At 42.2% G+C, this 27,574-nt stretch overlaps 1 protein-coding gene across 1 annotated transcript in view; it reads left to right on the top strand.

Moving 5' to 3' along the window:
* The window catches only part of LOC142312243 (uncharacterized), a 32,444-nt gene extending 5,537 nt beyond the window's left edge, over positions 1-26,907 (top strand). Inside the window, exons 2-8 of the mRNA XM_075351165.1 lie at positions 4,742-4,954; positions 7,668-7,818; positions 7,948-8,127; positions 8,201-8,324; positions 8,404-8,501; positions 16,806-16,896; positions 24,340-26,907. Coding sequence (XP_075207280.1) covers positions 7,741-7,818; positions 7,948-8,127; positions 8,201-8,324; positions 8,404-8,501; positions 16,806-16,896; positions 24,340-25,724 — 1,956 coding nt within the window. The 5' untranslated portion in view covers positions 4,742-4,954; positions 7,668-7,740 and the 3' untranslated portion in view covers positions 25,725-26,907. The remainder of the gene's footprint in view (positions 1-4,741; positions 4,955-7,667; positions 7,819-7,947; positions 8,128-8,200; positions 8,325-8,403; positions 8,502-16,805; positions 16,897-24,339) is intronic.
* The last annotated feature ends 667 nt before the right edge of the window (positions 26,908-27,574 follow it).

Raw genomic sequence — 27,574 nt, 5'->3', positions numbered from 1 at the left:
GTAATCTTTGAGAGCATGCGGAATTTTCTCAAGGAAATTTCATTTCCCAGTGCGCACAGAGCCTTAGAGAATCTAGGCAATAATACAGATATAGTAATAAGGCAAGCTGACAAAGGGGGAGGGGTGGTACTACAAAACAGAACAGACTATTTGCAAGAAGCTAGTAAAGTACTCTCAGATAAAAAATATTATATTGAACTTGATAGTGATCCTTCTGCAGAATACATCAAGGAATACCACACTATGATCAATGAAGCATATGATAAATGCATCGTGAATAAAAAGGAAAAACGTTTTCTAACAAATTTAACTCCCTCCATGGCACTATTCTATCATTTGCCTAAAATACACAAGGATCTTAACCCCCCCCCCGCCCGGCCGCCCGATTATATCAGGGATAGATTCTTTAACATGTCACTTGTCACACTATATAGATCTTTTTTTCTACAAGGAATTGTAGTCAACTTACCTTCATATTTAAAAGATTCCACACAATTAATAGAAGATTGCAAAAAAATACATTGGAAAGAGAATTATTATTTTATTACCCTTGATGTCAATTCTCTTTACTCAAATATTGATCATGTTAAAGGAATAAAAGCAGTAGAGTATTATCTCTCATTTGATCTAAATCTGCCTGAAGAACAGAGAGCGTTTTTGCTTGAAGGTTTAAAATTTATATTGACACATAATGTATTCCAATTTCAAGAAAAACTGTATTTACAGCGCCTCGGTACCGCGATGGGGACCCGGGTTGCCTCAAGTTTTGCAAACTTATTTATGGGGCGATTCAAGTCCTCATTGCCGTTATATGATACACACTATGCAGAAAAAAATTTGCTTTACCGTCGTTATATAGACGATTTGATAATTTTTTGGACACGCACAGAGGAAGAGGCGCAAGAATTTATTGAGAAGTTAAATAACAACGAATGGGGCATTTCATTTGTATCAACCATTAGTAAAGAAAATATTATATATTTAGACCTAGAAATTAGCCATACAGGGACAATAATAAACACTAAAACACATTTCAAAAGGGTGGATACTAAGGGATATTTGGACTTCATCACCCCAGCTGGAAAAAAAACATTCCGTATAGCCAGTTTTTAAGGCTCAGAAAAAACTGTAGGGATAAAGAAGTTTATATAAACCAATCCAGTATCCTGAAAGCCCGTTTTAATGATGAAAAAATATCCACAAAAGTTAGTTGAGGATGCATTTGAAAAAAAATAAAGAAAAATCCCAAGAGTTTTGCTTAGCAAATTTTAAAAGATCAGAGTTGGAGAGGAAAGAGGTGAATCAGGTTAGAAATGAGACCATGAATAGTAATGATAATAGCAAAAAAAATAGAAACCTTTGGAAATATAATTTTTTAACGACATACAACAGAAACAATAAAATAATACGAAATATTCTTAACAAATATTGGTACCTTCTTAAACGTGACCCGCTTTTAAATAAAATACTACCTCAAAATCCAGGAATTACCTTTAGAAGGGGAATAACCATTAAAAATCTTATAGCACCCAGTAAACTAAAAAATCAAGTTAAAACAAATAACATTTCATTACAAAAAAATAAAAATAAAGGTGCATATAAGTGTCATGTAAAAAAATGTTGCTGTTGCAATATTATTAATAATGGAGTAAAGACCATTACATCCAACACTACTGGTGAAACCATTGATATTAAAGATTATCTAACATGTAACAGGGTCATTCCGTGTCAAGTGGACCAGTGGTCCCCACTCGACGTTCTCCGATTGTGCTGAAAATTTATAAGGATGTACATGTATGTTTGAAAAGAGGTTCTGTAAATTTTTAGGGCCAGATCTCAAATATATTGGGCACTGTTGACCTTTCACTGGAGGCCCCCTCCCAAGGCTGCGGCTTCAGCTAAGAGGATTTTGCAGACTTTGGCACATAGCCATTAGAGTTCTATACTGGCTATGATGCTGAAATTTGGCATACTAGCTCAACTTTTGCTGCTAAACGCGATAAAATTATTACCGGCTATGACAAAACAATATTTCGGCCGCAATTTTGTGTCAAAGTAGCTTGCAAAACGCCTCGCATAAAATTTATGCCAAACTTTGCCCATATATAACTCAAGACCAAAAACCAATAGGAACTGGTGCTTTACCCTGTACAACAAACATCTTCATGACTTTGCATTGCTGCAATATCACGGTCAAAGCATATATATTTGTGGAAATATTCACACCCACATATGATGAAAAACTTAAAAAAAAAACGAATTTTACCTATTTTTAGGTCAAATTTCCCAAAAAGGGTACCCCTAAAATATATTAATTCTGTTATCATTTGAAAGAGCACATTTTTCTCTACAAGGATCATTGGGGTTTTTTTTGGAGTCTCTCCATTTAAGAAAAGAAAAATGCCACTGAACATGGTGTTATGTATGCACGTAATGCATTGATTTTGTGTTTGATTTTCAGATTCTTATCACGTTACAGAGTTGTATTGTTGCTAGCAATGTCTATTATAATCAAAAACCTATAAACGTATTGACTATTGTTACATTTTAATGCATATATTATTTATTTTTTAGTGATAGAGAATGAAATTGATGACAAAAAGATTGGCATTTCAAGGGTGTCAAATGACCCTTCATCTTTCATTGCCCATGTAGATGGATCTGTCAGATCAGAAATGCCTTTTGTGCCAATTGCAAACCTCCTGCCAGGGCAATACATTGCCTGCATTTACGATAGGAACTGGTGGATTGGAAATATTTCTGAAATTTCAGTCGACGACCATGATGCATTAATACATTTTATGCATCCTCATGGAGCAGCTAGCTTCTTTCACTGGCCTGTGAGAAATGATACATGCTGGATTCCCGAGCAGTCGATCATTGCAATAATTCCAGCACCAGCTGCAACAGCAATGGGCCGACAATACAGCTTCTCTGAAGCCATTATGTTGCAAATTCAGCAACAATTCCAGACCACTTACTTAGACTGAACATTATGGCTTGGGAACCAACAAGAGATACCCAATATTAGGCTTGGGATCCTAGGCAAAGAACCCCACCCTCAGGCTTTGGAACCTGCGATAAAGAGACCACCCGCGACTTGCCTTGCACGGCTATCGGCCATGGCTCCTAGGCGATGGGGCTGCCAATTCTCGAAAGACAGCATTATTACAATTCTTAATAGGATTATAATACCAATTCTTAGGGAATTGGTTGTGGTATAACCACCATGGACCAACGCAAGGGTTTGAATAGTGCAGTTACCATTCATTGCATATTAATAAATAACACCATGTTCAGTGGCATTTTTCTTTTCTTAAACTGAGAGACTACAAAAAAACCCCCAATGATCCTTGTAGAGAAAAATGTGCTCTTTCAAATGATAACAGAATTAATATATTTTAGGGGTACCCTTTTTGGGAAATTTGACCTAAAAATAGGTAAAATTCGTTTTTGTTATGTTTTTCATCATATCTGGGTGTGAATATTTCCACAAATACATATGCTGTGACCGTGATATTGCAGCAATGCAAAGTCATGAAGATGTTTGTTGTACAGGGTAAAGCACCAGTTCCTATTGGTTTTTGGTCTTGAGTTATATATGGGCAAAGTTTGGCATAAATTTTATGCGAGGCGTTTTGCAAGCTACTTTGACACAAAATTGCGGCCGAAATATTGTTTTGTCATAGCCGGTAATAATTTTATCGCGTTTAGCAGCAAACGTTGAGCTAGTATGCCAAATATCTGCATCATAGCCAGTATAGAACGCTAATGGCTATGTGACAAAGTTTGCAAAATCCTCTTAGCTGAAGCCGCAGCCTTGGGGGGGGCCTCCAGTGAAAGGTCAACAGTGCCCAATATATTTGAGATCTGGCCCTAAAAATTTACAGAACCTCTTTTCAAACATACATGTACATCCTTATAAATTTTCAGCAAAATCGGAGAACGTCGAATGGGGACGATTTTTAAAACTGGTCCACTTGACACGGAATGACCCAACAGCAGTTATGTTTATATATGTAATTACTTGTGAATGTGGCCCTCAATATGTGGGGCGCACAACGCAAAGCCTGCGGTCACGAATGAATGGCCACCGGCATAACTGTAAAAATGGTTTTATTAAACATAATTTGTCAAGACACTTATTATTAAAACATAATAAAAAAATTTTGTATAAAAGTTACACCTTTAGAACAAATATCCACTAATATAAACATCCGATGTAAAATGTTAAACCATAAGGAAGCTTATTGGATTTATCGCTTTCAGAGTTTGTATCCCAACGGTTTGAATCATGTAGTGGAAAATGTATAAGAATTTTATATAAAGATAAGGGGAAAGGAGAAAGGGGGAAAAAAAATTGAGAAGGTTGAATTTTATTTAATTTTTAATAAGTTTTAAAACAAATCTTTTTACATAATATTCAATAATTCTGATGTTGTTTTATATTGTTGTTGTTGTTGCTGTGTAATTCTTAGTTTATTACAAGCGAATCCTATGTAATGTGATTAGAGGCGGGTGGGCGTGGTTATCTGTTCAGGATGTATCCACTTTGAAATGAGGGATTAGTCTCTATATAAGCACGCCTCTTCATGAAGTTAGATGTATACATCTTTTTTTCTCACAATTATACCTGAAGAAGGCTGAAGGATAAAACATCCGAGCCGAAATGTGTTGTATAATTAACCATATTTTAATGTACAAATAAAATATCTCTTTACTTATTTGTATATCGGTCCAGTCATATGACCAAAAATCATCCAATATGTTCCACCATTGGTAGCAGGAGCGCCGCAAGACTGGTAATTGCCTTTGGAACTTCTTTCACTAAGTGCACCTGCTGGAGGGCTCCTCTATAGTATCCAGTGCGATTGCTGCATACTGCACCATAATCCTATTGGAAAGTGGATCAACTCCTCTTGGATTATTCCAGGCCTTCTAACCTCTGAACCAGGTGAGAGTTCCACTATTTCAACACCTTTTATATATAAAAAAACTCACTACACTGAGATTGGCGCCGCGTTTGTCTCTTTTTATCTTCCCCTGTCTCCAGGTTTTTTTTTCCATGATTATAATGGACAGGAGGAAAGATCATGACACCCACCAAACAAGGTGGTCACGCCCACTAACCTATTAGGAGCCCATACATTCTAGACTCAACCATAAAAGATGGGAAACAAGTAGTATGGCGCTCCGTTCTTGGTTCACACAAATTTGATGCGCCAACACACAGTATAATGTTTCCATAGTACTGCCATCCTCCCCACACACAGTATAATGTTCCCACAGTACCGCCATCCTCCCCACACACAGTATAATGTTCCCACAGTACTGCCATCCTCCCCACACACACATAATGATACTACATGTTGCCCCCCCTTTATATGATACCATAACAGACAATTTATGGTTCTATCCACCCCACCCATTAATAAATCCTTCTCCCCATTCTTGCTGCAGATACAGATGACCCCAGGACTCAGCGCTGACCTCCTGGATCAGTTTCCCCAGTCTGGAAATGTGGATCCGGCCGGTCGGCAGGGGCTATAGATGTATGAGGGACTGTTATCTGCGGTCTGAGCTGCATAGTGTAAGGGCTTATTCAGAAGACTGTTCAGTTCCTGTTTTTTTGCGGACCTACTGACAGGACCATATTTTCAATGTCTTTTGTGTAGGATTGGATGGCACACGGTAGCACTTCCGTGTGCATCCGATCCTACAAAAAAACAGATTGCATGCTGTATGTCCGTTCCGTTATTATGGAACATGTTCTATTCTGTTCCGTAATAACGGACCGTGACTCGATACAAGTCAATGGGTTCACAAAATCCTCGGAAGCCGCACAGAAGCACTTCCGTGTGACTTCCGTCTGGTGCCCCTGCAGTCTGTGTCCTGCTCCCGCGCCAGGCTCGCGGCTGCCCGCACTGCAGTGTGTCAGCATCTGCCCGCACTGCAGTGTGTCAGCATCTGCCCGCACTGCAGTGTGTAAGCATCTGCCCGCACTGCAGTGTGTCAGCATCTGCCCGCACTGCAGTGTGTCAGCATCTGCCCGCACTGCAGTGTGTCAGCATCTGCCCGCACTGCAGTGTGTCAGCATCTGCCCGCACTGCAGTGTGTCAGCATCTGCCCGCACTGCAGTGTGTAAGCATCTGCCCGCACTGCAGTGTGTCAGCAGCTGGCCGCACTGCAGTGTGTCAGCAGCTGGCCGCACTGCAGTGTGTCAGCAGCTGGCCGCACTGCAGTGTGTCAGCATCTGGCCGCACTGCAGTGTGTCAGCATCTGGCCGCACTGCAGTGTGTCAGCATCTGGCCGCACTGCAGTGTGTCAGCGTCTGCCCTCACTGGAGTGTGTCAGCGTCTGCCCTCACTGGAGTGTGTCAGCGTCTGCCCGCACTGCAGTGTCAGCGTCTGCCCGCACTGCAGTGTTAGCAGATGCCCACACAGCAGAGCGAGCAGCCGCGGGGATGACAACAAGTGCTTCCGTCAGGAGGTTAGTAAAGTTCATTACCTGTGGTGATGAAGTCCATGCACTCCTGACGTCAGCGCTCGTCACTGACAGCCGCGTTCTCACATCACCTGTCGTGGGCAGCCCGAGACTGTGACTAGCGGTGACGTCATCGGCCGCTCGCAAGAGGTGATCTGAGAACACGGCGGGCATAAAAGTCAGTGACCAGCGCTGACGTCAGTAGTGCAACAGCTTCCATCACCGCAGGTAATGTATCTAGCTAACCTCCTGAAGTCAGCGCTGGTAATGCCCTGCAATCTTTTATAAATGCATCAAACATCTGTGTGCGATTCAGACACGAGATCAAATATAAAATATTACATCCCGGGGCAGACGGGAAACCTTCATATAGGCGGCTGGTGCTGATGGAGTCAGTGACCGACTCCGGCCAAATATGTTTATAGAGACGTAGTAGAAAATGAAGATGTCGTCCTCATCATGAAATGTTTATTTCTCCTCTCACGTGTAATGAATTTCTCCTGCAGTTTTGCTGATGCAGATTCCCAGGTCGGTAAATGAGAGGAGAATTAGCGATATGGAAGATGAGTCTATGAGAAACGTATTCAGCTGCTGACTCCGAGGAGGAAACTGCTTGTTGTGTGTGTGGCCTAAAGGCCCTGTCACACACACAGATAAATCTGCGGCAGATCTGTGGTTGCAGTGAAATCATGGACATATTGTTCCATTTGTACACAGCCACTGGCACTGATTGTCCACAATTTCACTGCAACCACAGATCTGACGCAGATTTATCTGTGTGTGTGACAGGGCCTTAAATATATAGGATTTATTAGTAGATGTCAGGAAAAGAAGAGAATGTTATAAAATAATAAAAATAGTAACACAATAAGGATCCCACATCACTCCTGTGTCCCCGCTGCTTGGGTCCCCGCCAGTCTCTGGATTTCCTGGTTAGTTCCAACAAACTTGTATAGCCCACAGCCAATTGGTCGCCAAAGCAGTGACCAAAATAGCCAGTGACTGGGAGCATGGAGGAGACGTCTTAGTGAGCAACTTAACTTATGTTCCAGTCCACATGAGACAAGAAAGATTAAATCATCTACACGTTCTATCTCCTGATATGTTTCCCCTATTATAACCAGTAATTGTATTATTACAGCGGATTCTTTATGATGTTACATCGTCATCTTCTCCCCATTCAGGTCCCTACAATATCAGACCCTCTCAGTGGAGATCTTCTATATTAAGAGAATTCTCCTGATTGCCCCATGAAGGATGGATATGGACAGGGACAAGATGGCGGAGAGGATATTACACCTCACCCTAGAGATCCTCTTCCGGCTTACTGGAGAGGTGAGAGATTCTGATGATGTCACATTACATCATTCTTATCTATGGGAATAACAGATGGACAGATCTGGAGAGGTGAGGACTCTGGAAATGTCTGTAGTGAGATTTATTACTGTGTCTCTCCATAACCAGGATTACACAGTAGTGAAGAAGACCTCTAGTGAGCGCTGTCAGGCCCCTGTGTCTGAGGGATGGGGAAGACCCCTGAGCCCAATCACAGGGCCTCCACCTCACCCCCCGATACATGAGGACATCAATGACCAGAAGATCCTAGAACTCACCTACAAGATGATTGAGCTGCTGACTGGAGAGGTGACAATGCTGGGACATTATACAGTAACGCTATGAAGGGATCGGGGGATGACGGTATCATTGTATGTGTCAGGTTCCTATGAGGTGTCAGGACGTCACCGTCTATTTCTCCATGGAGGAGTGGGAGTATTTAGAAGGACACAAAGATCTGTACAAGGACGTCATGATGGAGGTTCCCCAGCCCCCCACATCACCAGGTAATAGGACTAAATACAGACGGCCTATAATTATCTGTATGTAAGAAATTAATTCAGTCCTTGTATGTGTCTCCTCCAGTTCTATCCAGTAAGAGGACAACACCAGAGAGATGTCCCCGTCCACTTCTCCCACAGGACTGTAAACAAGAAGATCCCAATGTTCTTCAGGATTATCAGGTAGATGGAGAGAAGGTGTCATGAGATCTCCCTATGATGTGTAGACGGTTGTGAACAGGGTCAGACTGGGATGTCTGGGGCCCACCTGGGGAATTGACTTCGGGGCCCACCTTACAGCTATGTGTAAATACCTATTAATTGCTATCCCCGTTATAGTGATGCAATGACTGTAAAACACAGGTGGCTCCTGACCATCTACTGTGTGCACCATAACTGATGTACTGTTACAGTAGTTTGCAGTAAAGGGGTTCTTTAGTGAAAACAATTTATCACTGATCTACAGGATCCACAGGTTAGGTAGGTGATAACTTATTGTTCGGTGGAACCAGACCACCAATCAGAAGAATATGGAACTTTCATCCCTAACAGGGCACTTTTATCCCCATTATAAAATGCAGTGGCAGGTCGGATGTGTGACCGCAGCTCCATTCATCCTCTTTGGGGCTTCCAGAAAAAGCCAAGTGCAGCGCTCCGCAGCCACTGAGGGAATGAATGGATCAGGGGTCAAGTCGGACATTAGCTCCCCTTTAATGGGAATAAAAGAAAAGGTGCACATTTTGCCGATTGGTGCGCCTCCCAGCAATAGGACTCCAACTGATGAACAAGTTATCACTTATCCTTAGATCACATTTTCACGTACAGTTTGTTATATCAGTATTTGTAGCCAAAGACAGGAGTGGGTCAAAAATACAGAAGTGTTGTCCATGTTTCTATTATACTTTTCCTCTGAGTTTACCACTCCTGGATTTGGCTACAAATATTGAGGTAAAAAACTCAACAAATACTGAATGTGTGCATGTGGCCTAGAAAAGGTGATTACTTATTTACAGCGGAGAAACTCTGTAAGTGCATATTTGCTACAGTGTAATAGTCACAGGACAGGGAGGGGTTAAATATTAAGTGTTAATTAATTTTAATCTCTATTGTAAATAAAGAATCTTCCCCATATTGATATCAGAGAGAAAAGTGACAACACAACACAATCCACTATACCAAGATCAATAATAGCACATACAAGGGTGAACCACCGCCACACTGTGACCAGACAACATATTACCACCACATACTGACTGAATGCAAACACATACAAAAGAGAAATACCGCCACACAGTGACCAGACCACATAGTGACCAAATAATGCCACATACAAGGGAGAAATACCTCAACACTATAACCAGACAACATATTGCCACCACATAATGATCAAATACAACCACATACAAAAGAGTAATACCACCACACCATAATTAGATCACGTAGTAACCAAATATTATCACATACAAGGAAGAAATACAATGAAACTATGATCACACCACATAATGATTAAATAACACACACAAGAGACAAATACCACCACACCATGACCAAAGCACATATTACCACCACACAGGTACATACAGTCATATGTAAAAGTTTGGGCACCCCTATTAATGTTAACCTTTTTTTTAATAACAATTTGGGTTTTTGCAACAGCTATTTCAGTTTCAAATATCTAATAAATGATGGACTCAGTAATATTTCTGAATTGAAATGAGGTTTATTGTACTAACAGAAAATGTGCAATCCGCATTTAAACTAAATTTGACAGGTGCATAAGTATGGGCACCCTTATCAATTTCTTGTTTTGAACACTCCTAACTACTTTTTACTGACTTACTGAAGCACTAAATTGGTTTTGTAACCTCATTGAGCTTTGAACTTCATAGGCAGGTGTATCCAATCATGAGAAAAAGTATTTAAGGTGGCCACTAGCAAATAGTTCTCCTATTTGAATCTCCTATGAAGAGTGGCATCATGGGCTCCTCAAAACAACTCTCAAATGATCTGAAAACAAAAATGATTCAACATAGTTGTTCAGGGGAAGGATACAAAAAGTTGTCTCAGAGATTTAAACTGTCAGTTTCCACTGTGAGGAACATAGTAAGGAAATGGAAAAACACAGGTACAGTTCTTGTTAAGCCCAGAAGTGGCAGGCCAAGAAAAATATCAGAAAGGCAGAGAAGAAGAATGGTGAGAACAGTCAAGGACAATCCACAGACCACCTCCAAAGACCTGCAGCACAATCTTGCTGCAGATGGTGTCACTGCATCGGTCAACAATACAGCGCACTATGCACAAGGAGAAGCTGTATGGGAGAGTGATGCGAAAGAAGCCGTTTCTGCAAGCACGCCACAAACAGAGTCGCCTGAGGTATGCAAAAGCACATTTGGACAAGCCAGTTACATTTTGGACGAAGGTCCTGTGGACTGATGAAACAAAGATTGAGTTGTTTGGTCATACAAAAAGGCGTTATGCATGGAGGCAAAAAAACACGGCATTCCAAGAAAAGCACTTGCTACCCACAGTAAAATTTGGTGGAGGTTCCATCATGCTTTGGGGCTGTGTGGCCAATGCCGGCACCAGGAATCTTGTTAAAGTTGAAGGTCGCATGGATTCAACTCAGTATCAGCAGATTCTTGACAATAATGTGCAAGAATCAGTGACGAAGTTGAAGTTACGCAGGGGATGGATATTTCAGCAAGACAATGATCCAAAACACCGCTCCAAATCTACTCAGGCATTCATGCAGAGGAACAATTACAATGTTCTGGAATGGCCATCCCAGTCCCCAGACCTGAATATCATTGAACATCTGTGGGATGATTTGAAGCGGGATGTCCATGCTCGGCGACCATCAAACTTAACTGAACTGGAATTGTTTTGTAAACAGGAATGGTCAAATATACCTTCATCCAAAATCCAGGAACTCATTAAAAGCTACAGAAAGCGACTAGAGGCTGTGAATTTTGCAAAAGGAGGATCTACAAAATATTAATGTCACTTTTATGTTGAGCTGCCCATACTTATGCACCTGTCAAATTTAGTTTAAATGCAGATTGCACATTTTCTGTTAGTACAATAAACCTCATTTCAATTCAGAAATATTACTGAGTCCATCAGTTATTAGATATATGAAACTGAAATAGCTGTTGCAAAAACCCAAATTGTTATAAACAAAAAAGGTTAACATTAATAGGGGTGCCCAAACTTTTTCATATGACTGTATAGTACTACAATAATGATTATGAATAAAAACTACAATACTAATAACACTAATATTATCATCAGTGCCATTATTCTCAAGAGTTCTGTATATTGTGTACAGGTAATACAGTGATCACTGGTGACATTATACACAGGAGCTCTGTATATAGTGTACGTATATGTAATACACTGACTCACCAGTGACAAGTGGAATCAGAAGGGGTTGTTAATTGCTTCCTGCACAAAATATCCCCCCACATTGCTCCTCTCTAAAATAGCCCCACAGAGTCCCCCTTTTCATAATGTCCCCCCCAAAACTTGCCCTTTCTATAATATCTCCACCACACTACATCTCTGCATAAATTCCACCACCAGCTTTTCATTATACTATGCCACCTTTCACAATCCCCTTCCTAAGTGCCTCTCATTACCCCTTAATGTCCCAATTTGCTCCATACTGTTCCCATTGCCCCAAAATGTCCCCATTTGGCTCATAATGTCCCCCACTGCCCCACAGTGTCCCAATTTACTCTATAATGGTAGCAAACTAGAATTGATTCAGCTCAACCCTCTTCACTCCAGGATCCACCGCCAGTGCACGGAAAACGCCCTGATCTTGGGCGAGAGCAAATGAAGTCCAGAAAAAGAAAATTCCAGCGTCTTGTGGAGAACAGGAGTATATGGCAATAGAAAATTTATTAATCAATTTAAAATCTAGTGAAAAACACATCCGAAGGTGCACAGGAAAATACAGGCACAGGAATATTTCCTACATGTTTCTACCTATTGGTCTTAATCATGGAATTCCATAAATTAAGACCACATATGTTGAAACATGTAGGAAATAGTCCTGTGTCTGTTTTTTCCTGTGCACTTTCGGATGTGTTTTTCACTGGATTTTTATTTGATTAATACATTTTCTATTTTAATATACTCCTGTTCTCCACAAGACGCTGGAATTTTCTTTTTCTGAATTTACTCTATAATGTCCCCCACTGCCCTATAATGTCCTAATTTTCTCCATAATGACCCTCATTGCCCCACAATTTCCCAATTTGCTTCATAAGGACCCTCATTGCCTCACAATGTCTCAATACACTGCATAATGACTCTCATTGCCCCACAACGTCCCAATACGCTTCATAATGACCCTCATTGCCCCACAATGTCCCAATTTGTTTTATAATGTCCCCCACCTCCCATTATGTCCCTTGTAAAGTAACACCGCTCCTCCCCCACCACGGCCCCCTCATCTAACTTATTCTAAATGTCATCTTCGGCTGCTCATAGAGCACTTACCTCTTCACTGCAGTCCTGTGCATCCTCCTCTTCTCTGCTGTCCTGGCGGCAGTGTGATGATGGCAGCTGCATGTTGATGCGGGGCTGAGGAGCTCCTCTACCACAGTCTTCTCGCCGTCGCACTGTTCAAATGTGCATGCGCCTGAAAGATGCGCATACATTTGAATAGCGGCTCAGTCTCCAGGTCCTGCGCACCTAATATGTGCAGGTCTGGACTTCCGCAGTGCAGTGTTAGGGGTACTTTACACGTTACGACATCGTTAGCAATTGCTAGCGATGTCGAGTGCGATAGCACCCGCCCCTTCGCACATGCGATATCTGGTGCTTGCTGCCGTAGCGAACATTATCACTATGGCAGCTTCACACGCACATACCTGGATGGCGACGTCGAGGTGACCGCCAAACAATCCCTCTTTCAAGGGGGAGGTGCGTTCGGATTCACCGCGACGTCACTAATCGGCCGGCCAATAGAAGCGGAGGGGCGGAGATGAGCGGGACATAATATCCCGCCCACCTTCCGCATTGCCGGTAGACGCAGGTAAGGAGATGTTTGTCGTTCCTGCGGTTTCAAACACAGCGATGTGTGCTGCTGCAGGAACGACAAACATCGCACCTGCAGCAGTAACGACATTATGAAAATGAATGACGTGACATAGATCAGCGATTTTTTTTTTTTTTTTTTTTTTTTTTTATGCTTTTGCGCTCGTTCATTGTCGCACCTAGGATTTACACGTTGCGATGTCGCTACCGGTGCCGGATGTGCGTCACAACAACCGCGACCCCGACGATATATCGGTTGCGATGTCTCAACGTGTAAAGTACCCCTTAGGACCTTCGGTGCCTCACATGACTGTGATGTCACTAAAGGTTATTCTACAACTGCGAAAACTTCAGTGATCGTACAGAACTTGTACGATCACTGGAAGTTCACGATTGAAAGGCTGGGGGCCCTCAGTGTGGGGGCCCTGGATCAGCTGCTGAATCTGCCCACCAATAAACGCCGTCCCAGAGATACAGATGGCCCCGCAGCCCTGTATAGCTGCCCCACTCTATATAAGGCATGGGGGCCCACTGAGACCCCGGGGCCTACTGGTAATGCCCCGGTGCCTCGGTGGGCCAGTCTGACCCTGGGTGTGGAGATCTTGTATTCAGTCTTGTTTTATACACCAGTAGGGATGAGCAGTTCTGTGGAGGCTTGGTTCGCCGCAGGGCTGTGGAGTTGGAGTCGTGGAGTTGGAGTCGGTGTTCATTTTGGTGGAGTCGGAGTATAAAATGGACTGACTCCGACTCCTAAAACATATAATAAATTGGCTACAGTAGTTCAATGCAGAATGTGCTGAATATTTTTTCATATGAATTTGGGAAAGTTATGAAATGTCCTATAAATGTCTATTCTATTCCTGATCTAAGGCTACATTGACATACAGTATTTTTGCTGCTTTTTTGAGGATATGTTTTTCAGCTGCAAAAGCAGATAAGCTTTTTAAAAAACTGCATCACCTGAAAGGTTTTTGAGCTCATAGATAATGTTTTCAATAGCAAAAGCAGATTAGAAAAACGCCACACAAACTGACATGCTCATTCTTTGTGAGGATCCGTTTTTGAGCCCAAAAACGGATCCTCACAAGACAATGCTTCAAACATGATAAGTACAATTAAACTGATGAATGAGAGTAATGAACAACACCTAGAAGAAAATTTAGGATTCAGTATGTTTGAGATGGAAGTCCACAGCGCTGTTCATGTAACTGAAGAACAAACAGATATTACAACAGAAGAACAGCAAAATGATACTTTAGAATTAGATGATTTTGTTGAAGCTGCTTGAAAACACTTTCATATTCATCACATGCGCTTTGTTGTGCACACGCTGCAGCTGGCAATAAGAGATAGTCTGCAAGAGGGACCTCCTGGAAATCTAATTGGAAAAGTGAGGAAATTGGTTATTGCCACCAGAACCCCTAAAATTGATTCTATCTTGAAGAGACGTGCTGAGAAAGGGGTAATTGTCGATCAAGCCCCTTTGGGTGGGGCAGCACTTATTTAATGATTGAGCAATTGTTTGAACTAAAACCGTTTCTTATAGATATAGCGAACCCTCAGGTAATCCTAAATGAAGGTCAATGGACACAGGTGGACGAATTGAAGGAATTGCTTAATCACCCATTTACTGTGACTAAAAAATTACAAGCTGAGGATTTAACTCCTGGCATTTTCATAAGGGAGTGGAAGAACTTGCTATTTTGCCTGTCCCAAAGAGGAGGTTTAATCGCAGATGTCATTTCTGCTTCAATTAAACAGAGAGAGACACAGATATTGGAAAATAAAATTCTTCTGGAAGCTGTTTATGTGGACCCAAGTCATCGTATACTGCTTGATAATCAACAGCTTACTAAAGGAAAAGAAGCTCTGACTGAGGTAGCAGTTAGGATGAGTGGCCTACAGGACTACCAGGCGCAAGAGGACTTGGGTCTTGACAGTGCTACTGCTGCCATATCTTCATCCTCATCAGATGAGGAGTTTAACTTTGACAAGTATTTGGATGACATGGAGCAGGGAAAGCGTTGCTGCAAGGAAAAATATTTCACTCCGTCTGCTATAACAAGCAGATTGACCATATCTCAGCAAAATTTTTCACTTGCTCTCAAATAATAGAAAAATTCAACCATTCATCAAAGCTGACTGTGCATGAGGCAATTCCTTTATACCCGGAAATTGTTAGAGAAGTTGCACATGTGGTTATGGCTTTGCCTCCAAAAAGCCTTAAAATGATTAGGTCAGATTTGAGGTCATCTATGAAGTTGGATCTGATGAAGGCAATTCAATTTCTTAGAACAAAGTCATAGACTGCACAAGTGTTATTTAGTATATTTTTGTTGAAAACTGCGTTATATATATATATATATATATAAAAAATATATATATGGACACACCTCCTCATTCAAAGAATTTTCTTTATTTTCATGACTCTAAAAATTGTAGATTCACATTGAAGGCATCAAAACTATGAATTAACACATGTGGAATGAAATACTTAAAATAGTGTGAAAGAACTGAAAATATGTCTTATATTCTAGGTTCTTCAAAGTAGCCACCTTTTGCTTTGATTACTGCTTTACACACTCTTGGCATTCTCTTGATGAGCTTCAAGAGGTAGTCACCGGAAATGATTTTCCAGCAGTCTTGAAGGAGTTCCCAGAGATGCTTAGCACTTGTTGGCCCTTTTGCCTTCAATCTGCGGTCCAGCTCACCCCAAACCATCTCGATTGGGTTCAGGTCTGGTGACTGTGGAGACCAGGTCATCTGGCGTAGCACCCCATCACTCTCCTTCTTAGTCAAATAGCCCTTACACAGCCTGGAGCTGTGTTTGGGGTCAATGTCCTGTTGAAAAATAAATTATGGTCCACCTTAACGCAAACTGGATGGAATACACCGCTGCAAGATGCTGTGGTAGGCATGCTGGTTCTGTATGCCTTCAATTTTGAATAAATCCCTAACAGTGTCAGCAGCAAAGCACCATCACACCACCTCCTCCATGCTTCACGGTGGGAACCAGGCATGTAGAGTCCATCCGTTCACCTTTTCTACAAAGACACGGTGGTTGGATCCAAAGATCTCAAATTTGGACTCATCAGACCAAAGCACAGATTTCCACTGGTCTAATGTCCATTCCTTGTGTTCTTTAGCCCAAGCAAGTTTTTTCTGCTTGTTGTCTGTCCTTAGCAGTGGTTTCCTAGCAGCTATTTTACCATGAAGGCCTGCTGCACAAAGTCTCCTCTTAATAGTTGTTCTAGAGATGAGAACGTGTGTCCAAACTTTTGGTGTTCGGTTCGAAAGCCGAACCTCAGGTTCGCTCATCTCTATCCACCAGTAGTATATGTTTTATATTTGTGTAATGAGAACGGTGGAGATGGCAGGATTAGAGCTGATCATAGATGTGACTTCTCCATCTATCTGTGACTTTTACAATATTTGTTTCAGGGTGAAGATCTGACCCATATTAATACTACAGAGACATATGTGAGGGGTGGTGAGCAGAGTAAAGAGGAGATTCCTACAGATAACCACCCAGGTGAGTAGTGATCACTAAATGCAGAGAAGTCACAGATTCTTCTCAGTCACCGGCTGTGGCTGCTTTATCGGTGGTGTAGTTCGGCCATATCACACTCAAGTGCTCACCATTCTGCCATTAAACGAATGCGTTGAAATTGTCCTCATTACTTTGGGCATTGGAGGTCCTTCTGTTGGAATTAGTAGTTACGTACTCACAGTGGTCCAGATCTGAAAGCTACAAAGCCAAATAGCAGTGTACTTAGAATGTGCGGACAAGTTAAAAAAATCAGTTGAAGAATAATTTTATGATGGGCCTCTAAGAGAAAGCAGAGGGTAATGATGCTGCTTCCTTCCTAGAATCCTGGCATCATGTAAGATGTATCTACCTTCTCTCTATTTTGTGCTGCTGAATGTGATAATATGGTTCCTACTAGAAATAAGCGAACCTGTTCGATAAAGGTTTGCAATTTTAAATTCGGTACGAGCCTTAGCCTGTTTGATAACCCGAGCATTTTTTCCAAAAAGTCGTTGATATTCAGTTTTGTTCAATCAGTGATCGCATTTTAACAAAATTATTTTTTAATAACATGTTATGCTTTTAGATAGGATTATGGTGCTGTATGATGAATGGGGGGTGTGTTTTTTTTTTTTTGTTTTTTTTTTTTTAAAATCAGATACTTTTTTATTAAAACAGAATACATATAACAGAATAACAAATCGGCATCCAAATTAAGTTTATCACATCTAGGGGGGGGGTGTTTTTATGAGTGGAGGGGGTGGGCACACGGGAAAAGCCAGAGGCTTGAAGCACAATTTTTTTTTCTTAACTTTATTTGTGGATGTTCCTGCAGCCAATCACAGTGCAGTAAATATCACAAGGTTCAGACTCAGGATTGTCATTGGCTGTCTTAGTCGTATATCCATCTGTATATAAAATGCGGACACGTGGCGTCAGCGTCATTTTGTGAATGTGAAACATAAGGGATTGTGCTGCCGCCGGGGCTGCTAGACAGCTTAGCTAGGGGTTTAATGATTCGTAGTTGCGATACATAGGATAGCGACAGTGTAGACTAGGGGCGTGCAGTGTAGGGAAAGATGTGTGCCACATATTGGCATTTACCGTAATTATAGAAATAGGGACTGCTGTCTGTACCTGCTATAGAGTCGCCAGTGAATCAAAATAGGTAATGCTACTGTCATGATCCAGGACCGGTAGTCCCCGCTCCAGAGTTTTACAGACCCGGCCTGGTCATGTCAGGGGTTAACTCCCATCAGGCTCGTTCAGGTTTCAGGAGACATTATATCTGGTCACAGCACCAGCATTCCAGTGCTGGTTATAGTTTTGCTCTGCAGCCTGTGACTGGCTCTGGTGAGATTTCCTGTTTGATCTGACTCCTTGTTACCGTGCCCTGACCTGTACCCCCCCCCCCCGTGTTCGTCCATCTGCTCAAGTCCCTGACTTCCCGCTCCTGTCAGTTGTTTACCCATCCTGGTTTATCCTCCTTCCCGTGTTTGTGTCTCCTCAACCTCCTGTCTTGTCTTCTGTTCCCTGTGCCCTTTGTGTTTTCCTGTGCATACCTGATCTCCTGGCATCCGACCTCGGTTCTATTTTTTGACCTGCTCTTGATCCTTTCTCTGCAGTGACTTACTTCCCGCCTAGACCCTGACTGCTTGACTACTCTATTGCCCCCTGGTAGTTCGCCTGTGAATTGCCTGCTGAAGTTACTCTGCTGTACTTCAGCCTCCTTTCTGTTACAGTTTTGCTTTTACTCTTCTTCACTACTTTGCTACCAGCTAGTTGGTAATACGCTGTACTATCTTTTACCAGCACTTTGTACAGCGTGACATTATAACCAACCCATACTTTTTCTCTTGTTATGGACCCCTTACGTGCACTTGCGGATCAGATGTCAGAGTTAACCCAGATGGTGCAGGATCTGTTCATGGAGCATACATCTCTGACCGCTGCCCATAATCAGCTTCAGGAGGAGCTTATGGCCGTGGTAAAAACCCTCCAGGGTTCCATGGCTCAGGCGGCCATTAGACAGCCGGATCCCGGTGATATTTCCCTGCACTCTCCTGAACCCATGGTTAAGTTTCCTGATACATTGTCTGATGAGAAAGAGAAGTTTTTTATGTTTAGAGAGAGTTGTAGATTATTTTTCTCCCTTAGACCCCGATCCTCTGGGGATCAGAGCCAGTGGGTGGGGATAATTATCTCCTTGCTCAGGGAGGGTCCTAAGACATGGGCCTTCTCGTTGCCCCCAACAGCCCCTGAACGTATGTCGGTGAATAGGTTTTTTGACACCCTGGGACTTATTTATGAGGAACCTGACCAGGTCATGGTGGCGGAGGACACAATTATGGGTCTCGTTCAGGGAAGTCACACGGCTGAATAGTATTGTTCTGAGTTCTGAGTTCAGGCAGTGGTCCACTAAGGTGTCCTGGAACGACTCTGTTTTAAGATGCCAGTTCAGGAGAGGACTCTCTGATCATCTAAAGGACGCTATGGCCCTTCATCCTCCACCTAGTTCTTTGGAGGAGGCCATGACCAAGGCAGTATGTATGGATCAGAGGTTGCGGGAGAGAGGGATGACCCTGCGAGAGACTCCATTTTGTCCTGTCAAGTCTGAGGTTGTTCCACATCTTGAACTCATGGAGGTTGGTGCTATTGATTCCAAGGAAAAAGAGAGGAGACGGCGAAGGGAAAGGAGGTTGTGTTTCTATTGCGGAGGTTCGGGATATTGGAAGAAGGTCTGACCCACTTGCCCTTCAAACGCCAAGCCGCCGGGGAACGCCTTATTCTGGGTGATGGTTAAGGAGGTCACCCAGACTCTCGGGTACCCTTTTCTTCATTTCAAAAGATTCTGTTGGAGGTGGAACTCTGTATGAGAGAGTGTTGCCTTTCTGCCTCTGCTTTTGTAGACTGTGGATCCTCCCTAAATTTCACTGACTCTAGTCTGGTGTCCAAAGCTAAGATAGGGACATTAAGGGGCACTTTGCACACTGCGACATCGCAGGTGCGATGTCGGTGGGGTCAAATTGAAAGTGACGCACATCCGGCATCGCATGCGACATCGCAGTGTGTAAAGCCTGGATGATACGATTAACGAGCGCAAATGTGTCGTAATCGTATCATCGCTGCAGCGTCGGCGTAATTCATAATTACGCTGACGCAATGGTCCGATGTTGTTCCTCGCTCCTGCGGCAGCACACATCGCTGTGTGTGAAGCCGCAGGAGCGAGGAACATCTCCTACCGGCGTCACTGCGGCTTCCGTAGGATATGCGGAAGGAAGGAGGTGGGCAGGATGTTTACATCCTGCTCATCTCCGCCCCTCCGCTCCGATTGGTCGCCTGCCGTGTGACGTCGCAGTGACGCCGCACGACCCGCCCCCTTAACAAGGAGGCGGGTCGCCGGCCACAGGGACGTCGCACGGCAGGTGAGTGTGTGTGTGAAGCTGGCGTAGCGATAACTTTCGCTACGCCAGCTATCACCACATATCGCTGCTGCGACGGGGGCGGGGACTATCGCACTCGGCATCGCAGCATCGGCCTGCGATGTCGTAGTGTGCAAAGCCCGCCTTAGGCTAGAGACTCCTATTCATATTATTTCCATTGATAAGACACCGTTGTCCCAGAATGTGGTTAAATTTGTTTCTGAGGTTCCTTCTCAAAGTGGGCTCCCTTCAACTTATTTCATGTCATATCATGGATAACCTTCCGGCTGGGATGGTGTTGGGATTCCCCTGGTTACAGATGCATAACCCTGTTATTGACTGGGAATCTCGTGATATTGTTAAATGGGGTCCTAATTGTGCAAATGGTTGTCTTACTACTGTTCAAGTTTCTTCCACTAATGTGGAGGGTATTCCGGAGTACCTAATAGATTTTGGAGATGTGTTTTCTGAAAAAGAGGCTGGGGTTTTGCCACCACATCGCCCTTACGATTGTACCATCAATCTCATTACGGGTGCTAAATTGCCCAAGGCCCGTTTTCTGGCCCGGAACGCGCTGCTATGAAAAAGTATATTTCCGATGGTTTACGTAAAAGTCACTTCCATCCCTCTGTCTTGTCTGTGTCTGCTGGTTTCTTTTTTGTTAAAAAAAAAAAAAGATGGTGGCTTACGCTCATGCCTTGATTTTCGTGAACTCAATAAAATTGCGGTCCAAAATGCCTATCACTTTCCACTCATCCCAGATCTCTATAATCAGTTATCTGGAGCAAAATGGTTCTCTAATCTGGACCTCAGGGGAATCTATCACCTCGTTCGCATCCAGGAGGGGGATGAGTGGAAAACAGCATTTCTCACCTCTAAGGGCTTGTTTGAGAACCTAGTCATGCCCTTCTGTCTCACAAACGCTCCTGCTGTATTTCAGAATTTCATGAATGACGTATTTTCTGATTTCATTGGGCTTTTTGCGGTTGTGTATTTGGATGATATTCTCATTTTTTCATCCGACAAAGAGTCCCTTCTAGGATTTATTCTCTCGGCCAAGGGGTTTCGTATGGATCTCGGAAAGGTACAAGCTATTGTTAATTGGGTACAACTTAGGGAGTTCAAGAGTCTCCAGTGTTTTCTTGGTTTCACCAATTATTACAGAAAATTTATTAAGAGGTTCTCGCAGGTGGTCAAGACACTCACTGATCTCACCCGTAAGGAGACTGATGTTAAGGTTTGGTCGTCTCTGGCGGTTGAAGCGTTTGGAAAGCTAAAAAAATGTTATATGACCGCTTTGGTGCTTGCTCAGCCCGATCACTTGGGACCGTTCATTGTAGAGGTGGACGCATCAGAGGTGGGAGTGGGTGCAGTGCTGTGTCAGGGACCCGCTTCACTAACCAATCTGAGACCGTGTGCATTTTTCTCCAAAAAGATTTCCTCCAAGGATAGGAATTATACATTCTACACAGTGGAAAATTCCCTCCTATTACATCACACACTTGGGCCTATCTTCGATCTCTTCATACCTAATAGACCAGACATTCAGCATCTCCCATTCACACACCACCTCCTCCTCTCGCCCTCTATCTGTAGATGTCCCTCAAAGTTCAGTTCTTTGACCCCTGCTCTTTTCCATCTTACAGCCTGGGACAGCTCATAGAGTGCTACAGCTCTCAATTTCATCTCTAAGCCAACAACACATAGATTTACCTCTCTAGATCCGATATAACCTCCTTACTAACTAGCATCCTACAATGTCTGCCCTTCATTTCTTCCTTTTTCTTTGCTTGATTTCAAAAACCTAACATGGAAAAAACAGAATTAATCATGTTTCTCCCATCTCAATCAACTCGCTCCACAGACTTATCTATTAATGTAAAGGCTGCTCACTCTCCCAGTCCCGCAAGCTTGCTGCCTCAAGGTGACCCTTGACTCTGCTCTCTCCTTTAAGCCACAACTCCATGCTGTTTTCACCTATTGCCATTTCCAACTCAAAAATGTGTGAGAAATCTGTACATTCCTTAACCAAGAATCTGCAAAAGCACTTCTGCATGCCCCTTTCATCTCCCACCTCAACTACTGCAAGCTCCTGCTCTGTGGCCTCCCTTCTATCACTCTCAGAACCTCTCCTTTCAAACTCTCTATCTTAAACTCTGCTGCCTGACTAATCACCCTTTCCCCTCTTTATTCCCTGGCCTCTCCTCTCTGCAAATCTCTCCGATGGCTTCCCATTGCCAAAAACCCTATCCATGACATACAAAGCCGTCTGCAACCTGTGTCCTCCATACATCTGTGTCCTAGTCTCCTAGTACCTAGCTGCACGTAACCTCCGTTCTTGACAAGGTCTCATTCCCTCTTATCTCCTCTTCCCACTATCTCATACAAGATTTCTCCGTCTATCCCCCACATATCAGACTCTTGCCTACCATGGAAACCTTCAAAAGAAGGAAAACCTATCTCTTCCGACAAACCTCCAACCTGCAGCAACCCTTATTAAAATTTAATACTGCATGATCAGATCTACCCTCACCTATTGTATCGCCACCCATCTCTTGTAGACTATGAGCCCTTGTAGGCAGGGTCTTCTCTCCTCCTGTATCAGTCTCTGCCTTCTATTGTTCATGAGTACTGTACTTATTTTTATTATATAGACCCCTTTTCACATGTAAAGGGCAATGGAATAAATGGTGTTATATTAATAATAATAATAATTAATAATCATTATAATAACCTCTATAAATGGGTCTAGACTTACACAGCCCCAAAGTTTGACGGCACAGAGTCAAACTTTTGCTGTTCGGTTGTGCGATATGGCAAGAAAAATAGTTAGGTAGCTGGGTTAGAACCAAGAGGGCAGAGAAAATAGAAACTCGGAAGACGCAAGAGTAGTCAGTAAGCAAGCCGGGGTCACAAGAGGAAAAAAAATAGACAAGCCAGGTGCTGAGCATACAGAACTGAACCAGAGGAGAACAAGGCTATATCTGGCAACATCTAGCATTATGCTTTGAGCTTTACTAGGGTACAGTGCTTTTCAGTTGCCTGAAAAAGTGAGCTAAGTACTCCAGCTGGACTGTACACACACCCATACTGCCACACTGGATGGTACTACAGGTTCCCACCACCCTAATCCTAGTGACTGCCAGAGCCTGCGCCACCCTTCTGATTCTGATGTCTCCATCATCAGCACCACAGGCAGAGCAAATATGGCGGCGCCTGGTCACAGAATCGGATGTCGCTGAAGCAGATTCCTAAGGAGATGTGACACACCATTTGTAGATGACCTAATATGACAAAATGTTAGAAAATCAGAGCAGTAGAAAGTCTCATAAAGGGACTCCATTTTGGAAATTTTAACACTGTAAATTTTTCCATAGTTCTGACTATTTTGACTCCACAGGCACTTTCCAGGAATTAGAACGCAGTGGATGTTGTAGAGTGAAAATTGCAAATATGCCATTTTATTATCCAATACGTAGAGCACAGATTGTGCTCCAGGAGACATGCACACCATAAATTCAGTGGGTTATTCTCACTACAGCAATGCCAAATTACATAGATGCTAAATGTGGTCTGGGCACATTTTGCAAGACTGAGAAATGAGGGGGAGGTTTGAATTGAGAAAGCTGATTTTGCTGGATTGGTTGATGGAAGCCATGTTGCTTTTCAAGAGCCTTTGAGCCACTAATAATGTGGAAATCCTTTGTTTTTTCCATTGACACATGATGAAACTGAGTGGGGCTTTTTTTGTGGGATGGATAGAAGTTTTTATTGGTATAATATGTGCCTAAACGATTTTTGGTGGCTTTTTATTCCAATATTTGGGAGGCAGAATGAACAACAGTTGAACACCATACTTTATGGTTCATGCTATGGGATCTTCAATTAGACTGAACTGTCATTGTCATGGTGATAAATTTGTATTTTGCTTTTATAACTTGCTATTTCTATGGTTGAAATGTTCAAAAACATAAATTTCACAAATATTTTATTAAAAAATAATAACTGGTTTTATTTCTATCAGATGACGGTGCCAGAAAATCAGGACAACTGACTTCCTCAATTTATAAATCTGATGAACTTGATATCTCACAGGATACAATTGAAGTGTATGCCATTACTCCAGATATCCCATCATCCCTTCACAGCAAAGATCTCTCATCTGATCCTATGAAACAGTTCCTCTCTTCTGAATTACTACAGACTACTAAGAAAAATAAAAGTCAGAAAATAGCCATTAAAATGCAAAATTCCCTTAAAGCAAAGAAGTCATTTTCATGTTCAGAATGTGGGAAATGTTTTAACCACAAATCACATCTTGCTGCACACCACAGAACCCACACAGGTGAGAAGCCATATTCATGTTCAGAATGTGGGAAATGTTTTAACCACAAATCACATCTTGCTCCACACTACAGAACCCACACAGGTGTGAAGCCATATTCATGTTCAGAATGTGGGAAACATTTTCAAAAGAAATCAAATCTTGCTACACACCACAGAACCCACACAGGTGAGAAGCCATATTCGTGTTCAGAATGTGGGAAATATTTTCAAATGAAATCACATGTTGTTGCACACCACAGAATCCACACAGGGGAAAAGCCATTTTCATGTGTAGAATGTGGGAAATGTTTTGGAGACAAATCACATCTTATTTCACATCAGAGAATTCACACAGGGGAAAAACCTTTTTCATGTTCAGAATGTGGGAAATGTTTTAACCACAAATCACATCTTGCTGCACACCACAGAACCCACACAGGTGAGAAGCTATATTCATGTTCAGAATGTGGGAAATATTTTCAAAAGAAATCACATCTTGTTGCACACCACAGAACCCACATAGGTGAGAAGCCATTTTCATGTTCAGAATGTGGGAAATGTTTTGGAGACAAATTAGATCTTATCCTACATCAGAGAACCCACACAGGGGAAAAAACATTTTCATGTGCAGAATGTGGGAAATGTTTTGGAGACAACTTGCGTCTTATTTCACATCAGAGAATTCACACAGGGAAAAAACATTTTTCATGTTCAGAATGTGGGAAGTGTTTTAACCAGAAATCACATCTTGCTGCACACTACAGAACCCACACAGGGGAAAAACCTTTTTCATGTTCAGAATGTGGGAAATGTTTTAACCACAAATCACATCTTGCTGTACACCACAGAACCCACACAGGGGAAAAACCTTTTTTGTGTTCAGAATGTGGGAAATGTTTTAACGAAAAGTCACATCTTGCTGCACATCACAGAACCCACACAGGGGAGAAGCCATTTTCATGTTCAGAATGTGGGAAATGTTTTAGCTACAGATCAAATCTTGTTAGACATCAAAGAAATCACACAGTTGAGAAGTCCTTATATTACAAAAACCATATAACAGAACATTGTGTAATTAAATGAGAAAGGAATTTTACCTTTGAACATACCATATTTTTGAACAATAATAAGCAATTTTTAAAAAACAATCCTGTGTGACAAGGTGACCGCCACATAGCTGATAGAGCCAGCAACCATGAAAAAAGGTAATACAGAAATGGATTATTTACTTATTCTGTATATCGCTACAATAAACCTTTTTAAAGATCTTTTAATAAACCAATATCTTTTTATATATATTGTTTGGAGATCTTGTTAGCTTAAATAGCAGAATGTAATTAGGTCCTGAAATTTACAAATATATACACAAAGTATATTGAACATATTGACAAGGAGATTTTTGCAGGAATCACCAGCTGTCATCAAGGATCTGTGGAAACTACATATTCTGGCACCCTGCCTGCTAACTTCTCTGATGTCTGTGATCAGCAAAGGTAGACGCGGGTTTCGACCCACAGACTTAGGCAGGCTAGCAAGAGGTAACCTCTGCAGGACTGCTTGTTTGTCTCTTTTATTACATGCTGTGGGGAGCCAGTCACGTTCGCTACCCTCCTATATATGCTGGCTGGATTATTCCATTAATGCCAGCTATAGTTTACCTATACTGGCCTGGTGTCGTGTTGTGATCCAGACTTACTGGTGGTTGTTGTGCGTTATTGCTGTAGGCGGCTGTGTTGTTAACGCTTGTTATCTATTTTTTTTGCAACCTTCTTATTCTTGCTTTTCTCCTTAGCTTCTTACTGTTTATTCCTCTGAGTTTGCAGTGTTTCAAAACTTTGATTTTACCCTTTCTGTCTTAATCTGTGTTTCCATCACACTCCTGCCTCTGTCTTCCTTGGGGGGCTGAAAGGTTTGATCTGGCCAGAAGAATAATAAGGTATGGGACTCTGGTGTCTCTACCTTTAGGAGTAATCAGAAAGTCAGGGATTGCCTAGGGTTCCATAGCATTAGGAACAGTATAGGAGAGCCCCCGTCTCTCGCTGTCCTGCATATGATGTGACACTCAATCTCAAAGGTTGAAGGGGGAGTATGACAGGTGAAGACTCAACCACAAATGTCAAGCTTTTACTGCGGGTGAACCCAGAATCTTCTGATGAGAGGATATGTGCCACAATTATTGTAAAGTTCTAGAAGTGACAGACGTACGGAATCATAAGATGTACTACAAGTGTCAGATGTGCTGAGGATAGCAGCTAGCAAAGTCACAAAGGTGCTACATACAAAATGGATACAGCTGCACACTAAATGCCATCAATGTATAAGGGAACTCTGGTACTGCATTACTGCTATATGAAAAAATGAGATTTTTAGTTTATGAATTGGCCAATGCATGTAAGCCCGGAAACCAATGGCAAAGTAAATCTCAATATTCCGGGTACGTAACTAAAATGCCACTATCTAGGTTAAAAACATCCGTGTCTGGGCAGCTAGACTAAAAAATCTAACTTGAAATGCCACTATCTGGACTAACCTCCATGTCTGGGCAGCTAGGACTCCTGGTATAAGGATCATGAACACAGCCTGGTTTATAGGGCGGAGTGCTCAGTCAGAAAGAAACTCACTACAAATATTTAAAAAAAACTGACCCGCACATCCTACAAGTGTGTATAGGTACATACAGAAATTGATCAGAGAAATATGCGACCATGCACAACACTAAAAGGTATATGGTGTAAAATAATAAATATATGTTCCAAAAAAGTAGTGTGTAGGTCCTATGGATGTAGCTGACCTACAATAGCAGAGACTAGGCACTGAGATATAGAACAAAAAATTCTAAGGAGAGCCGATTTGGTCAAAAAAGTATAACAAATTTTATTATTTAAATGAATGCCAATTGGCAGAGAGCTAAAAACAGGGGCATCACGTGTAAA

The sequence above is a fragment of the Anomaloglossus baeobatrachus genome, chromosome 5 (assembly GCF_048569485.1).
Source record: "Anomaloglossus baeobatrachus isolate aAnoBae1 chromosome 5, aAnoBae1.hap1, whole genome shotgun sequence".
Classification (NCBI taxonomy): Eukaryota; Metazoa; Chordata; class Amphibia; order Anura; family Aromobatidae; genus Anomaloglossus; species Anomaloglossus baeobatrachus.
Note: the sequence above shows the minus strand (reverse complement) of the source record. Positions and strands in the feature narration are given on the sequence as shown.